We start from the raw sequence: 16,188 nt of genomic DNA on the forward strand, positions 1-16,188 counted from the left end.
AACTTTATATATAAATATTATATATACATATAAAGCATTTTTCATAGCAGCCATTGCATATATAGTAAAACAAGTCTATCTGAAGTCCATGCTGCAAAACTCAGGCCAAGCAGCGTTCACCCTCTTCCAAGAGGGACATCTGTACCGGAGCTAAGATTTCAGGAATAAGGAGTTCTGCTGCTGCTGACAGCAGAGACGTCACTTTATCTTCTACCAGGTATTGCCCAGACTACCTAAGTGCAGAGTGTTTTTAGGGAGAAATGCCACTATGTGGAATCACCTCATGGTCTCTGACCTTGTCTCCAACACCCGAATCAGGCCAACAACTTCTAACAAAAAGGTGGAAACGTAACGGAATGGCCGAAAATTTGTTGACGCAAGGTGGGCCGTGGCCTTACCACAAGGTGTTCAGGGGCACCATCACTCCTCACACAACTGTTGGAAGCCTGATGAGGGGCACAGAGGCACAAGGAGGCAGCCTTGTGCAGGATTTAATAACTCATATTTAGTTTGTTTTTGTTGAGTTCCCTTTCCAGGTTTCCTATCAGAGTATCAATACTTTCCTGCAGGTCTTTGAGGTTTGCTCTGTGATCCACCACAGAGTCTATTGCTTGCATGGTCAAATAGCTCTGAAACGTGTGCTCTCCGGGGCTGGGCTGCGGGTGTCTTACGGGGGCATTTGACTCCTCGGCTTTGCTGCTGTCATCCCCACTCTCTGTATCTTCCGAAGGGACGTCGTCGTAGTCTGCTTCACTCATGCAGTCTTTTGGGCTTAAGAAGTAGTTCTCCCCACAGCTACTCCAGTCTCCAGCGTAGCGGTTGCTTGACGGGCTGTCTAGACCTGCTGGCCTTGGTCTGAGTAACCCAGACATCTCAGTACCACTCAGATTCAGCATCTGAGGTCTCTGCCTCTTGGGTCTCAGGTAATTCAGGGAGGGTGGGTGCTCAGGAAATGCGTTCAGATGTGCTGGTTCTTTGGCAGGTGAGTGATGTACTAGAAGAGAGGAGAAGTTAAACCAGTCAGGACTGAATTCATGCCGCAACAAGAAAAGTCCACAACAGATGCCCACTGTCCTCCCTCGATGTCACACGCTAACAGCATGCATGAATACATGCAAGCTTACAGCCAACACATTCCACTATTATGTTTTCTGCCACTGTTTGATATAAAATAATCATAAAAACTACTGTAAAAGCTCAGTTTTGAAGATTCATGCCAGATTCAAATTGCAACAGAGAAGCCTATCTAAAAGTAGAAACTCCCAGAGCACCGATTAAATCCACTGTGTGAGTTAATCACCATCCCGCTCTGGGTCAAAGAAAAGCAAATAGCTCAGCTCACACACTTTGTCCAGGCTAAAGGAGTAACAGAAAGCAGGCACAGCAAAAGAGGTTAAAACACAACAAAAATACCACTCCTGAGAAACACCCAGAGAAGCTGAAGACGCACCAAGAGTTGAACTCTTGCACTTCTTTTTTGCCCTAATGTTCTGTGCTATTAAAGAAGCTCATTTGCATTAATTTTTCTAAGCAGCCACAACCCCATGTCAGTCACACTCAAACAGGTTTGATGGCAATGTTACCTGAGCTCACGATTATACAGCGTAAGTTACTAAGTCTCCTCCGCTGTTACCTGCTTCCTACAGTAAACAGCACAAATATTTTTACTGACCCATGCCTATTAAGCGTTTAAGTTGCAAAACTTCTTTCGGTTTTATACAGACCATTACCTCTTGTAATTATCAGCAGAGACTTTCTATTCCCATCCACCGTTGCAAACGCGGTGCGCACAAACCCGTGCAGTTCACAATCTCACCCACTCCTTGTTAGACTCCTCGCACACAAGCAGAAGGGCTCAGTCCTGAGATGTGCCCAATGCTTTTCTTTCTGGGTCCACGTTACAGGTCTCTCCAGGGGATTTTAGTCTTACTTTACGTCTTGCACAGTAACACGCAATAACTAGCACTGCTTTTTTTCCCCTCCCTTCTTACTATAACAAAAGCCCTTCTGTTTAGACTATGCTCCATTAAGACGAAGGGCCATGGGTTAACAATAACTTGCCAGTATTACATGCTCTATCCGAACAAGGACTGTTTGTTTTCAGTTGGAAAAATACGGAAATTTAAGTATTGCACAACATGTTGATTATCAAGCTGTCTCAATCTACAGAAGATTAAATGTAAGAGACCAGACTGCGATCCTTCCATCGGGTCCAACTGTTCTGTTTACACTGTATGGCGTTCGCCTCCTCACGCTTTTGCATTGGTGTTCTACCTCCCTTTTAGCACAATGTCTTGCACAGCTCTTGCAAGCCAGGGTAGAGCGTTTTGCTTTCTCTTCAAGCTCAAGGAAAACTCTTCTACTTACCCTACTCCTGGCCCCTTTACAGCAATGCCCACTCCTATGGGCAGGGCTACCTCTACCTGCTTTTGTTTCCCACAGCAGCTGTGCCATAAGCCATCGCCAGGGTTTCACGACTAGCTCCTGCACAGTAGTTGCTGCCCAAACAGCTCTTGGTCTCTCTCTTCTTCCACCTACATTTCCCATCTCTCCTGCACGGGCTCACTGATGTGACTGAAAGCTTCTTTTCATTTTTCGTGGTCAGCAGCTCTGGGGTTTCCCAGCTGCAGGTGACAAGGAAGCAGAAGTGTCCTCAATCACCTCAAGCCCATCATGAAGGTGCACCATATGTCAAACTAACTTTCCTCTTGATCTTGTTTTCAGGTAGAGAAGGTTTCCGTGAGGCTGCGGTGAGCAGATCCAACAGCCGGCAGCTTCCTGGCAGTGTTGACCCAGCGTGTGGTCAGCGTGTACCTGTTAAAGCCGCAGCGTCAGCTGTCATGGAGGTGACTCCAGGGCATGACCACCATCAGGTCAACAGAGTATGAAAAAATGTAAAAAGTGCTGCCATTTACATCATCCATAAGCAGCTCTTCAAGCTGCCCAGTCAGTGACATCCTTTCAGCACCCGTGCCTGAGCTGCTGGAAATCAACTCACCCTCTTAGCTGAAAATCAGGGTAGAGTGGCAAGCAATGTCTAATGCAAGCAAACTACTACAAATCAGACTTACAGGGGAAAAAATTAGACAACACAACTGAGACTACACTTGTTGGGTTTTTTTTCCCTCCAGTACACTAGCTGTCTACACTGACTTTTTTCCCAAACTCACCTTTCCCATCGCTAAGTGATAAAGGCAAGCACAGGGCTCGCTGACCACTGCAGCCCACACAGCAGCAACACAGCCGGATTCACAGCAGCTCTCGCCAACAAGGTTTGGGGCAGTAGGAAGGAGTCTAGTGATATTCCTGGGTGGAAACTGTTGTAAGAGGAGTGAAGAAGTAGCCCACAATGGCCGAAATCACTGTCTCAACCAGAATATTCTTTATACTAATCAGTATCTGATATATCACAAGAAACGTTCCAGCACTTGAAAGACCTCAGGGAGCTATTCACAAACCTGGCAGTTACGCTCTGCTGGTCAAGGGAGCTTACAGTCAACTCTCTTCTTTTGCATTTTCTTCACATGTCCTGATACTGCATCGTTTTACCCAAGAAAGGATTATACCTTCCCCAAAAATTCTCTCTCTCATAATTAAAATAAAGAAGAAAACAAAAAAGACCCCCCCAAAAAAAACCCTTACAAATTTAAAATAAATCCCTAGATAAAAACTTAACAAGTATTACTGGTCAAGTAGAGCAGAGACTGTTTAAAGATGACTTGCGTTATAACAATACAGTGTAGATTCCCATACTTTTTTGTAACCATAAACACTCCTTTAATTAATAGCAAGATCATACATCTTACATAGTTTAATTATGAACTGCTAAGACAAAGACTACACGTTCATGTGCCTGTCCTGCACTTTCTCTGCTAGCGCACATTCATTTATATCTCATGTCTAGGAATAGACAACAAATCCAAACACTTTTTTTTTTTTTAAATTATTGTATAGAATCTGCCAGATACAAGTCTTTGCCAACCCATGCTTACATGTCCAGAGCCGTTCCTGGGCCCTCCAGAATAAAATGCTTCAAGAAACACCTAGCTGGGAATGGCAATTACTCTTTAGAATGTTTGCAATGGGTGAAGATGACAGGAAACAAAAAGAAAAAGCCTTTTCCCAAACACTCTTTAAATGAGTTGTGGAACATTTTGTATCCTGAACATAGAACAGCAGAGTCCACCTGGCTGGCTCAAATGCAGCCACAGCATCTCTAATTCAGTATTGCCAAGCCACGCCCTTCGTGACCCTCCACGTTTCAGGGGTGACCCCAAGTCACCCATAAAAAGCAGATCTCCTCCTCTTCAAGTAAAAATAAATTTAAAAACAAACCCAATCAGACACGTTATTCATTTAGATTCACTAATTCCATTTCATGTTTCAATTGGTGTAGAAATTCACCAGTTTCCCAAGAGCAATTACTGTGTTCTAAAAGGGAACAATTAAGCAGCTGTTTAGATGAGCTGAATCTTCTCTTAGCCTTGAGAATTAAAGGGTTTACACTGCTCAGATTTCAGAATTGGATATTAAATTATTCAGTAATACCAAACAGATCAGTTCTCACCACTGTGAAAAAGGAAGGTACTACAGCACAGCACAACGGACCCATCTTCTGCATGGTTAGGTAGCTTTCAACAACTGTTTGGCCAAAGACTATCTGAAAACAAAACTAAACGCATCTGATCCCACATTAAGCTGTTTCACAGTATTACCCGCAAACTCTCCCTGTTTAACTGAAAAGCTGCAACACCTTCATCTGCTCCTGACTTGGGGCAGTGCTTGCGCAAGAGAAGGCTGCGGTCCAGCAGCAGTAGCAATGCACAGGAATTCACTGCGGGCTGAAACCCAGGGCTCCAGATGTCATCCTATTTCCACCGCCTCTCTGAATACCAGGGGAAACGTGAACACTGTGTGATCATTTCCCATTTGAAAGGCAGATCTTAGCAGAGAGTTACCTTCACTTCTACTTTAGTTCATTAGTAAGATCAGAATTTCCCCTCCCTTCTTACTGAGAATTGACCCCAAATTGTGTGACAGCATATGACCTCTTAAGTTTGGAAGTGGGAGCTAAAAGGTACTTAAGGTGTTTTGGTTTGGGTTTTATTGTTTGTTTGGGGTTTTTGTTGTTTTGTTTTAAACACATTTTTCCTTACGCAAAGCTCTGCAAAAACAACCAGAAGTTGCACAGCTCTTACTGTAAGGATGCTCCCAACTCTGCCAAATTACAAGAGCAGAAATAAAGTAACCCTCCAGGTATCCTGGAGGCCAAACAGCTAGTGAATTCCATACACAAATAATCCCAAATGGTAAAAGCAGGAGAGCAGAAGAAAAAAAAAACCACAAACCCATACAAAACCCAAAACATCCCAAAATCCCCTAATTCAGTTGTGGAAACCTTACTGTCACTGGGTTTGTTTTTTCTAGTGTCTTTACTCACATAAAGCACTCTTCACCATTTCTTATGTTATACTCAAACTCTGCCATCTGGTAAGAAAGCAATGAAAACAACAAACCTTCCATTAAACAAAGTGACCCAATATAAAGATTAAAGAAATCATGACAGTTTTATAATCTAGATTAATAGGTGATGCCATAGTACCTTGTGTTTTAAGAATTCCAATGCTGCTCAGTCATCCTGTGAATTAATGTACACTCTCACCCAGTAAAAACAAACAGCAACAGTTTGACATTTTCCCTTGATCAGATTCATGAAACAGTACCTGGCCACAGTTGGAGTAAATAGTGAAGAACCTCTATGTGTTTTTTGAAGTCCAGGGCACTAGCAAGCTCTTCTGAGTCTGTGAAGACTCTGTTGTTATGGTTGGTGGTCTCCTGCCTCTGACTGAGTAACACGGGCCCAAAACATACGGCTAAGTTCTGGCATGTCATCTTATTTACTTTGTGGTAAGAAGCCACCAGTTTCAGGTGATCCAACAGCATCTTCAGGGTAGCCTGAAAGAACAAAATACTGCTCAGGAAACAAAGCACTAGACGAAGGTGGTGTTGATATCCTAACATCACTGCTCTACAGGGATAAGATCAAGTCTGATAGTTATGATTTTTTTCTACCAACACTCATCAAGGGAACATCTAAGTGCTGATTTAGAAAAGCTGTATTAGACTATCACAGAGCTGACTAGTTAAGACAGACTTTCTGGTAAAATTCAGCTTGTTTCTTACTTGATTTCAGTTTTACACGGATGAGTTCTCTCACAGGGGAAAGGGGACATGAGGGAGGGAAGAGAAGCTGCAGAAGCAGTATAGATGATCCAGGTACAATAGAAAATAAAGAAACCCTCAATATGACCTTGGCACCAGAACAAGCTTCCCAGTAACTTCCAGGTAGTGTGCAGGCCACTGCTCACTCTCTGCCCCCTAGAAATGGGCTAACTCTGGTCTTCTGCAGAGGTGAATTTGGCAGGTGACAGCACACTGCACTATTACACCGCACAGTATGGGAAGCGAAGGCTTTATTGCACATACTTAGGAAAGAGGGATGCATTTGCCCATGTCATTATGACATACAGATCAGAGAGCTCCACAGAACTGGAGCAGGACACCACGCAGGAATAATCTTCTATCTAACAATGTAAAAGTAGTGATCACAGCTTTTCATTCAGTTTTACAGAGAATATAAAATGCAAACTGGAATAAATCCAGCAATGCAGGCCCTCCAATTAATCATAACATGGAACTATTTTCAAAGACATGGAGCACCAAAAATCCAAGTGGACCGATAAGTCAGGAAACAGGTGTATGCATTTTGACACGTTTTATATCCAGTGTGAAAATGTCCAATGTCCCTTTATTTTCTGAAGTATGCAATTTCCTTGAATCTACTAGCACGGCTCACCTTCTCAACATCTGGCAGGCACTCCAGGAGGGCTGCAGTGTGCTCAGAGTCACTTGGGTCATTCTCGCAACCGCTTGCTGTCATTTTCAAGGGATTTTTCACCATGGCCTCCAACACTGCTTCATAGAGCTGCTTGGTTATCAGGGGAGAGGGTAGCTCTCGCAGATAATCCTTTAGGACACCTTCACAAAAGACACAAGAACAGCTGCCTTTAGCAAGCCGCAGATTCACTTTCCAGCAATTTTTGGGAGCACTAAGGCACATCAACTTTAGCCATCCCATGAGAAAATCCTCCGTGCCAGTGACAAACCTTGTGCTTGGGAGCGAGGGACGGGAGGATGACAGCAAAAGGGTACAGCCAACCACAGGTACGTGAGGGCTCCCCACAGGGCCAGCTGAGAGGCAGGAGGTATCTCTGCAAGATACCGGAGGCACCAGTACCCCTGTCCCCACAGTCCCGGCAGCTTCTCCCAAGCCCACGCAAGGTAGCTCATCACAAAACTAAGGAGTGAAACCAGGGTAGGAAGGTGGGCTACCTCCAGAGAAGAGGGGTGCATGCCGGGGCTGCTGTGCGTGCAGGAGTGAGTACGCCAGGCACAGGGCGAGCATCCCTCCCGGTCTCCCTCCTGGTCAGGGCGAGGGAGAGGCAAAGAAAGGGCTCTCAGTTGTAAGGAAAGGAGCTCCCACAAACACCAAAATCTTCAGTCTGATGACACCTCCTCCTTCATATACAACCGGCAGTTAATTTTTCTGTTCAGTTCATTTTCAACTATAAAATTATGAGCCAACATCCCAGCGCCAGCAGCACGTTTGGTGAAGCACACAGCGTTTTCTCACCTACCAAAGCACAAACCAAACAGATCTCCTCAAAAGGGAAACACCAACTCACCCCTGCCTCTGGGTACTCTAACGCCCAGCACACCACTCCCTTCTGCTATGACAAATATAATGCACATCCAAAGGAGACACTGGCTAAAATACCCATGCACTGAGCCCTCCCAGGTGCAGAGACACCCTGCACTGGGATGTGCTGGAGGAGAAGCTATTTCTAGGAGCTTCAACAACCAGGCAAGCACCTCATTAATCCTGATTTCTTCCACAGACGCAAACAAATAGGAATTGAGCATTTCCATTCTTGTAAACTGGCTTTAGAGGTTGGCTGATACTTCAGTTTGAGCTGGGTTTCAGTGATTATAAGAACAATTAAAAAAAACCAAAAACATTAAGACTTCCAGCAGCAGCCCTTTGGAAAGGACACAGCAGGATGCTATCCAGGAGCAAGGTGCCCAGTACAACTGACAAAAAACTTTGAAGGCAACAAGCCTGCCTCCCAGCAGCTTTTATTTTCCTTAAAAAAAAAAAAAAGCATTCTGTGCCACAAATATCTACCCATTTTAGCTAGATCACAATTGAATTTAAATACTTTGTTAAGAAGAAACGGATTAAAAAAAAAAAACAACAACTATTTGAAAGTGGGTAGTGTAATTAATGCAGCCTGTCCTCCAAAAAGGCAAAGTTGGAAAGGTAGATTTTTTGAGTATGCATTCCTCATAGCCTTGTAAAATCTCAAATCACAGCATATACCACCACACTGTGTTATTTAACAAAGCAACAGTTTTATAAACTCGAGCTTTATAACCTAGCTGTAAACTGAACTGTATAGCAGTGGGCTTTGTTATGAGGTCGTTTTGAAAAAAAAACGCAGGGAACAAAAGTTAACATTTTCCCCTTCATAGCCATGTTCACATGCAGAATGCAAGTAAAAGTTGGCTTCTACCTGTATAAATATTTTTGCTTTAAAAAGAATACTGCACCTAGCAGTAATGCAGCTATTGAAGCCATGTTGCACGAGCAGCGCTACCTGAAGCAGCATCACCTGCCGGAGCTGCCAGACCATCTCTCTCCACAGCATAAGGCACGAGGCAGTCAGGCAAAACTTCTGTCTCTGCAGACCACCACACAGCACTTAACAGCTCACTCTGTGCTTAAAATGGGAACATCCCATCAGGAATACAAAATATGTGAACAGCCACTTTGTTTTAAAAAGAATATGCCACTTCTGGTACTGATCCACTTAAGTTTTGTTTAATAACTTACTCCTATTCCTCCCTCCTCACCAAATTTTATTGCTTCCCCAGATTTTAGAGGCCCACATTCCATGTGTGGATTAGCTGGTTAAAATATTTACGAGACAAATGTGGCAGAGGCCGGTGCTGTACACCATGGTTTGGGATATTTTCCTTCTTCCGTAAGCAAAACACTAGCAAGAGATGCTTTTATCAGGATCTTTGTTTCAGCTGTGCTTTTTTTGGATGGGGAGGCTGAAACCAGAATCAGCTTACAGTAGGAAATGGTATGTCGTAATCAAATCAGCTTATACTGTTGAAACAGTCACAACTGTCTATTAATAACAATTTAGTAGGAATTCCTCTAAGAGCATCCACAGTCATAGGACTACCACCTGCCAAAGGACTTTCTCCTGTTTAGCCCTGAATAACAGGATAGTTTGGGAGCCATGAATGCCCCCGACCTTTCTAAATCCTTCTGCTATTCACTCAGCTAAATTAGCCCTGTAAGAAGCTGCTGTTATTTTTTCCATGAATCTATGCTTCCCGCTGCTGCCAGCCCACTAGCACATTCCCCTTGACACAACCACACACAACAAATTTAGACAGCGAGCAGAAATTGCCATCCACTTCATTAATTCCTCATTTTTCTGAACCACTGAACTGTTAACAGTACTGCATGCTTTATGCAGAGATATGAATTCACGTGGATGCGAACAGACACGATGCAACAAGATGACTACATGGTCAGTTCCAAAAATTGGTTGCACACTTCAGTTTGAGCCACGAGTACGCTTAACGGTGTGTAAGCTTGTGCCAAACCCAAGAGCATTTCTCAGTCAAGACTCAATCATCAAATATTCACATTCTTTAGTCTTTGGAGATCCAAAAAGGGGGGGGCAAATAAATCTTTTTAATCTTTTCAAAAAGGACCGCTACTCAAATTTCAAAAAGGACACAAGGTGGCACTTCTCTTCAAATCAGCCAAGATTTATACCAAGGATTCATATTTTATGGAACACATGTTTTGGCTGATAAAAGTATGAATCATGTGCATCAGCCTCAGCACTGCAAATACAGCAGTAAAACATCAGGGGAAGCATCCCCCTCAACCCAACTCCCTCAGCGTAAGCAAGAGAGGCTTTGTGGGCTCTTTTATTCTTAGCACTAAGCAGGGTTGGTGCAAACACCCAAGCACGTTATGGGTGCAAACAACCCCTCCCTCCCCGCTCCCCCCAACTCACGCAGGACCCCTGCACTCAGTCCTTTCAACACAACACTGACACAGGCACTGCAGGCAATCACACAGCACAGCTGCAGGGGAAAGAACTGTGGGGTTTTTTAAATGTAATTTCTTAAAACTATTTTTTCCCTTGTATGGAACACAGCATATGAGTAAACTCTTGCAATATAACGTATACAAAAGCATACCCAGCAGTCTTTCCATAAGACACACACCAAGGCTGCAGTCTTTTCACTCTTACAATACAAATTCCAGATGCCAAAAAAATTAAATTATTCTTCAGTAGTACAGGCAAAAAAGGACTGAGTCCAGCAGAACCTGCACGGTTACCAAAAGTTCACCATCACCAATGAGGCTTGCAGCAATGTATATTGAAAAATTGAAGTACACTTTTCTATTTAACCATTGCATCATAAACTCGTGATGGAAAGATCAGTCAGATTGTGCTGCTGCCCTTCCAAGGTTTTGAATCCGTACAGAGCTGTCCCACAGTTCAGACTTCAGTTTCAGCCAGTTCTGGTTGGTTCTGAGTGTACACCGTACTCAGGAAAATTAACATGCCTATGAAATGTTACAGGTTCTTTTGCACGTCGATAAGAATTAAGTTCCTATCCCCTTTCCCATGATAAACCTGAACTGTTTCTGCAAATACTGTTTTATTGTAACGATTACTTGTAGCATGGGAGAGCAGTATCATTTTTATTATTCCAAAAATTTAAAAACAAATCAAAAAAAGTTTTCCATTAGCTAAAAGCTTACATTAACCAAATAGCAGTTTGCCATTTGTCTGCTTACAAGTCAATATCAGACAGGTTTCTCCCCCCCACCCCGCCTTTCTGAGTTGATTTACAAGAATCCGGACGAAAAGAGGACTGCAATAATTTCATGGAACAATCTGATCTTAGAAATTATCACAACTTTTTCTCATTAATTTATTTGTAAAGAGAAAAAAAATTACCCAGTTTAAAAGATCTTTTACACTGTTTTACTTTTACTGTACACCTCCTCTTTATAAAGCCTGTATCCCACCAGAGTGAAACATAAAGGCAAGCTTCTGCTGCTGCCAACACAGGTACTCCTCAGCAACACTGAACCCAACAGCAAAACCAGTCAGGGCAAGTCAGGCGAAGTGACTAGTTGCACATTCCGAACCAAAAGGTTTATTTAACCCAGTAAATGTAACCGAGTTGTATCTTCTGATATCACCATGCAGAATTATAAAGTGTAATGAACAAAATCAATTCCCCATATGCTGAAGTGAAATAAGCCACCAAAAAGAGAACAACTGTTGCATACAGCTGGAAGCTGAATGTTACAAAAAGGGCTTTGGCACAGAAAATTTATACCCTGGCCATCGTTGTTACATTTTCCATCCCTGGATATGTAGGCAATAAATGCTCCCAACTAATTTCCTGGAGCGATTGGTTTACTCAGTGATGCCTGAAATTAGATCAACTGTGGTCTACGTAACAAGTATCAATAGTTACAAAACTGTTCCACTTTTAAGCAGATCAAAAAAAAAAAAACCCAAACCTCAACAACTTACTTTGGCGGTGCAGTGCAACTCCTGCGAAGACAGCCATGTAAAGAGCTGAAGCAGATGCCGCCAAGCTCCCGAAGCCCCCCCGTTCCTGTCCCCCCAGCCCTTCTCACCTTTGCCAGGGGCCTGCTGCCCAACAGCAAGGAAAGGGTCGCTCCCGTGAGCAGGAGAAAGCTGCTATTTAATTATGTTTCAAAAGAAGCAATGACCAAATGAAGGTGCTTTCCTGCAGATCCACCTAGCCTGCACAAGATGATATGAAGTCTGTTTCTAAAACTCCTGCAGCCTCCAACATAAAGCGAGGACAACAGGTTGATCCGAGATGGCCCTCGGATCACACATTGTAGAGCAACCAGCACGGCGGACGTGCCTGATCACAACCAAGTTTTCCAAGACCCGCTCCAGCACAAGCCAACGGCAGAGGCTTCACTGGCTCCAGTCCCTTTCAGACTTCTACTTCCCGCGGCAACTGGCAGGGTAGCTACCCAAAGCGGCTCCTTCCATACCCTCCTCCCTCCAAATCACTGCTGCTTCACACTCACACATCCCCAAGATTACCGCATTCATTCTCACCTAATCTTTAGCAACATAAAGCAGCAGTCAACAGCTTGGTAAATGACAACAGAAAACTAGTTCAGAGCACAATTTCACACAATTCTATATTAAAAGCAAGTAACTGTATTACCTGTTACGACGTTGATATCTGGGTACTGGCTTTCACAGAGAGTAACAGCCTTGCTGTCCCTCTCAAACGCCTCTCGAAGCTCTTTCTTAACCGCTGCTGAGCCACATAACCGATACAGACCTACCACCTAGAAACAAAAACAACGGCCCCACATCAGTCATTTTCCTGCAGAGGGGACTAGTAACTGACATCATGCGTTATCGCATCTGGGAAGTGCAACAAATGCAACTGTTGGGAAAGGTACGTTGAGGAAACTCAAACAGTGCAAACCATTAACATCAAATGGTCATGTACGGTATCAAACATGTCACAAGAGACACAGCTGGGACTGTTAAGCAGTAAGTGAACAACGCTAGTGTTTTCTGTAACAGTGAACATGCTGAACAGTATTTCATTGACAGAACACGAGTTTTAAATTGGAATAATTTAGTGCTTTGCTTTTATGCAAGCTCAGGAAACAAAGAAATACAGATTAAACATCTGTTCTCTTCTTATCCTACTTATTCAGACTGCGATTATTTTTCCTACTATAATTGTTTAATTATACAAGATAGAATCAGAACTTCACCAGAAAGAAATGATGAGAAAAGGCATTTTGAGCTTTATGTATACAAAACTACAGTATACCAAAATAGTTATTAATCATTAGCAGAAAAAAAACCCATACAACTATCTACTAAAAATAAGAAATGCTGTAAACCAATTTAAAAAAAAAAAAAACACAAAATAAACCAAAACATTTTTCCTACAAGTTACAAAATAGTCATTAATCATTAGCAAAAAAAAACCCACACAACTATCTACTAAAAATAAGAAATGCTGTAAACCAATTTAAAAAAAAAAACACAAAATAAACCAAAACATTTTTCCTACAAGTTATATAGTAAGCAAAATTTTATTTTATACCAGTAACTAGAGTTTCAAGAAAATTTTGAATGCTCCATTATTACACCTATAATATGCTGTTTTAAAGATGACAGGATGCTGACTTCCACATGTTTAAAATTATATGAAAAGTTTTAAGCAAAACAGAGGTTAACATGCTCAAGTGATAGGGATGAAACCCACAACATTCTTGGACTGAATTACTAGTTTAATCATGTGCTTTCATGCACTCAAATTTGGCATTTTATCATTATTTACTTTCATTTTCATCAACACCATTTATATAAAGAACTCCTGTGATCTTAAGGAACTAAATCTTAAACATATTCATTTTAATGAACTTTATAGGCAGCTGTATTGAGCAGTAAATGGTTAGTCCAAAACTACTGTGCACTCAAAAGACAAAAAAAAACCTAAACCAAAACACCACAACAAAAAACAACACAAAAAACCCCCGACAGACTGTACTGACTTAAACCATGCACATCTAGGTTTGTAAACAAGCGTATTTGTCTGGCCTTATATTAATTCCTGTTTAAATAAATGGAAAGTTAGTGAATGGAATTTGTACTCCCTCTTTCCCAAGACTGAATATGATCCAGTATTTGCTCAAGACAATTTCTTTTAAACTTTTAAAGTTTTCTAATGCCGCATCTGAAATTCAGGTGGAGATAACACACCGTGGCAGTAGTCTGCTGTCTATAGGTAAGTCAAAAATGTCAGACAAGCATGTTGTTAAAACAAGAAGTTAACAGTATATTTTGCATGTTTGGTTCTCCTTGTGCAAATACACAAATCAGATTTCATGCTCAAAAGCACAAGGTACATTCAGACGATTCAGATCCCGATCGCTTCATTACCAGTGTTGCCTTGATTGCCCAATATCATTTGCATGACTAGGTGCTAATACGCCCAAAATAAATTGCTGAAACCATGGGACACATGCATCGGAAAGAATAAAACTTCTCTTTTCCACTGATTTGCATAATGTTAGGAGAAGCATTCACAAAAGAATCATACAGTTATTATCAGTAGTGACTTTCAGCAAAGTAATTGCGCAGTATCACCACTTCTCTCTCTATTTTATGACCTAGGTTATAAATAGCAGAGTTATTCTCATAACACCTGGAACTATATCCAATCTGTCAGCAATCTAAAATAGTAACAGTGGTAGGTGTGATTACTTCTCAATTTCACCTGAGCAAGAACAGGTGTAAAAGAAACCGAGGGCTCACACATGCTGAGGAACAGCATGCAAGAGTCCTCCCACCAGTTTCAAATTAATTGCCATGGCGAACATTCAACCTTAGGACTGTGCATAGTCCTTCCTAACAGACTTCTTGTCTAGCATCCGTAACTGGCAATGTGTTTCCATACCTCCTTTCTCACACACAGTTTTGTCCATTAGGTTACACCAACCAACAAACTGTATCAGGATGAAGAGAAGACACTGGGCACTGCTGCTTTACAGCGTTCATCTCCTGTCTTAATTTTGACAACAACCTCAAGAAAGGCAAGGAGCAGTGGCATGGGGAAATGACAAATTCAGCCCCTTGGGGTCTCCTCCTCATCTTAATGCTGTGCACAAAGAGATGGCAGAGACAAGACTTTGGCATGTTGGCTTGAGACTGCACACATGTAAGTAAAATTTTGTCAAAAGACCTGTCCTCATCACTTTCTGTCACTGCACACAACACCTCGGTTTTGGGTAGGCGGGAACATTATACTCATTTTTGCATTTATATGTTCTTACGGAGTGATCTGTGTCTCAGCAATCAAGCATTTTCAAGTTCTCATCTCGGCTCTGCTTTTTGAGGGAGATATGCTGGGGGCTGCAGGTTCATTTCACTATCTCTAGTCCTAAAGCACTACTGCAGGCATCTCCTGTAAGCAGGTGTACAGCTCCTCTACAAAGGCCAAGTTGGAAGCAGTGATTTCACACAGTCCTGTTATTCTTCCCACATTACAATGACCAGTGTTCACCAAAAAGGAGCAGCAAAGCAAAAAGAACTGACATGTAAAGGTGTTTTTAATTTCCCCTTTCCCATTCGCTGCTCACACTCTGCAACAACAGCTATCCCAACACAGAAATATTAACAAAACAGATTAAAATATGCGCAGTACCTGACAGCCTCTCTTTTCAATCTCCAGAATGCATTTCTGCATCAGAAGTGGCACCATCAAGCCCGCATTTTCCTTTTCTACAACTTTTCGAGCATCTACCCCGAACATCACAGGCTCTCTATCTGCACCAAGGCCATCGAGAGAGTTCTCCCACTGTTCCATGAGCGACAGCTTGACATAAATAAGCCCCCTCGGTTCCAGTTTGACAGCCAGCTGATGCGTCTTTGTCACACGGAAGAGACTGGGAAGAGCCACGGTTCCATGACAACACACCCGATTTTTCCGTGGGGTGGGTTCCCAGCTGAACACCACCAGCTTTAAGTGCTGAGCATTTTCAATTTCTATGTTGAATGTGTGGTCCATATCTAGAAATGTTGTCCTGCATGTAAGCAGGGCTGTCCTTGCTTTGTTTACTGAGTCAACCTGTATTGCACAAAAGACATCTTTTGAGTCTATTCTTGGTGGTTTTAAGTCTTCAGCACCATAAAAGTGAATGCTCATGAGTCCAGAGATGTACTGAGAGCACTTGGGTTGATCAGAAAAGTTGTAGTGTCTGAAGGCATCAATATCTATTTCGGTTTTACCACTGTTACTTGGAAGGTTTTCCTTTCCTTTCCCACACTTGGTATCGTGCCCATGTTTACCTGATTTTGTTATAAGTTCGGGAGAATCACCATCACTGAGGTAACCACCTTTGCTGAAGGACTTGGAGCTCCTTGAGCTTTTCTTTTTATAGGTGTGTTGCGACGACACGCTGCTGTCGAGATGGTAACGACTTATCACATTCCT

The 16,188-nt window shown here is 42.4% G+C and overlaps 1 protein-coding gene across 1 annotated transcript in view; it reads right to left on the bottom strand.

The window, feature by feature from the left end:
- Positions 1–491: 491 nt before the first annotated feature.
- The window catches only part of LOC104167518 (rho GTPase-activating protein SYDE2-like), a gene marked incomplete at its 5' end in the record, with an annotated part of 25,423 nt that continues 9,726 nt past the window's right edge, over positions 492–16,188 (bottom strand). Inside the window, 5 exon segments of the mRNA XM_009707806.1 lie at positions 492–994; positions 5,724–5,955; positions 6,857–7,038; positions 12,391–12,517; positions 15,400–16,188. The exon segment at positions 15,400–16,188 is cut by the window's right edge and continues 12 nt beyond it. Of these exon segments, the coding sequence (XP_009706108.1) occupies positions 492–994; positions 5,724–5,955; positions 6,857–7,038; positions 12,391–12,517; positions 15,400–16,188 (1,833 nt within the window).

Source organism: Cariama cristata, unplaced genomic scaffold, assembly GCF_000690535.1.
Source record: "Cariama cristata isolate BGI_N322 unplaced genomic scaffold, ASM69053v1 scaffold3589, whole genome shotgun sequence".
NCBI classification, from domain to species: Eukaryota; Metazoa; Chordata; class Aves; order Cariamiformes; family Cariamidae; genus Cariama; species Cariama cristata.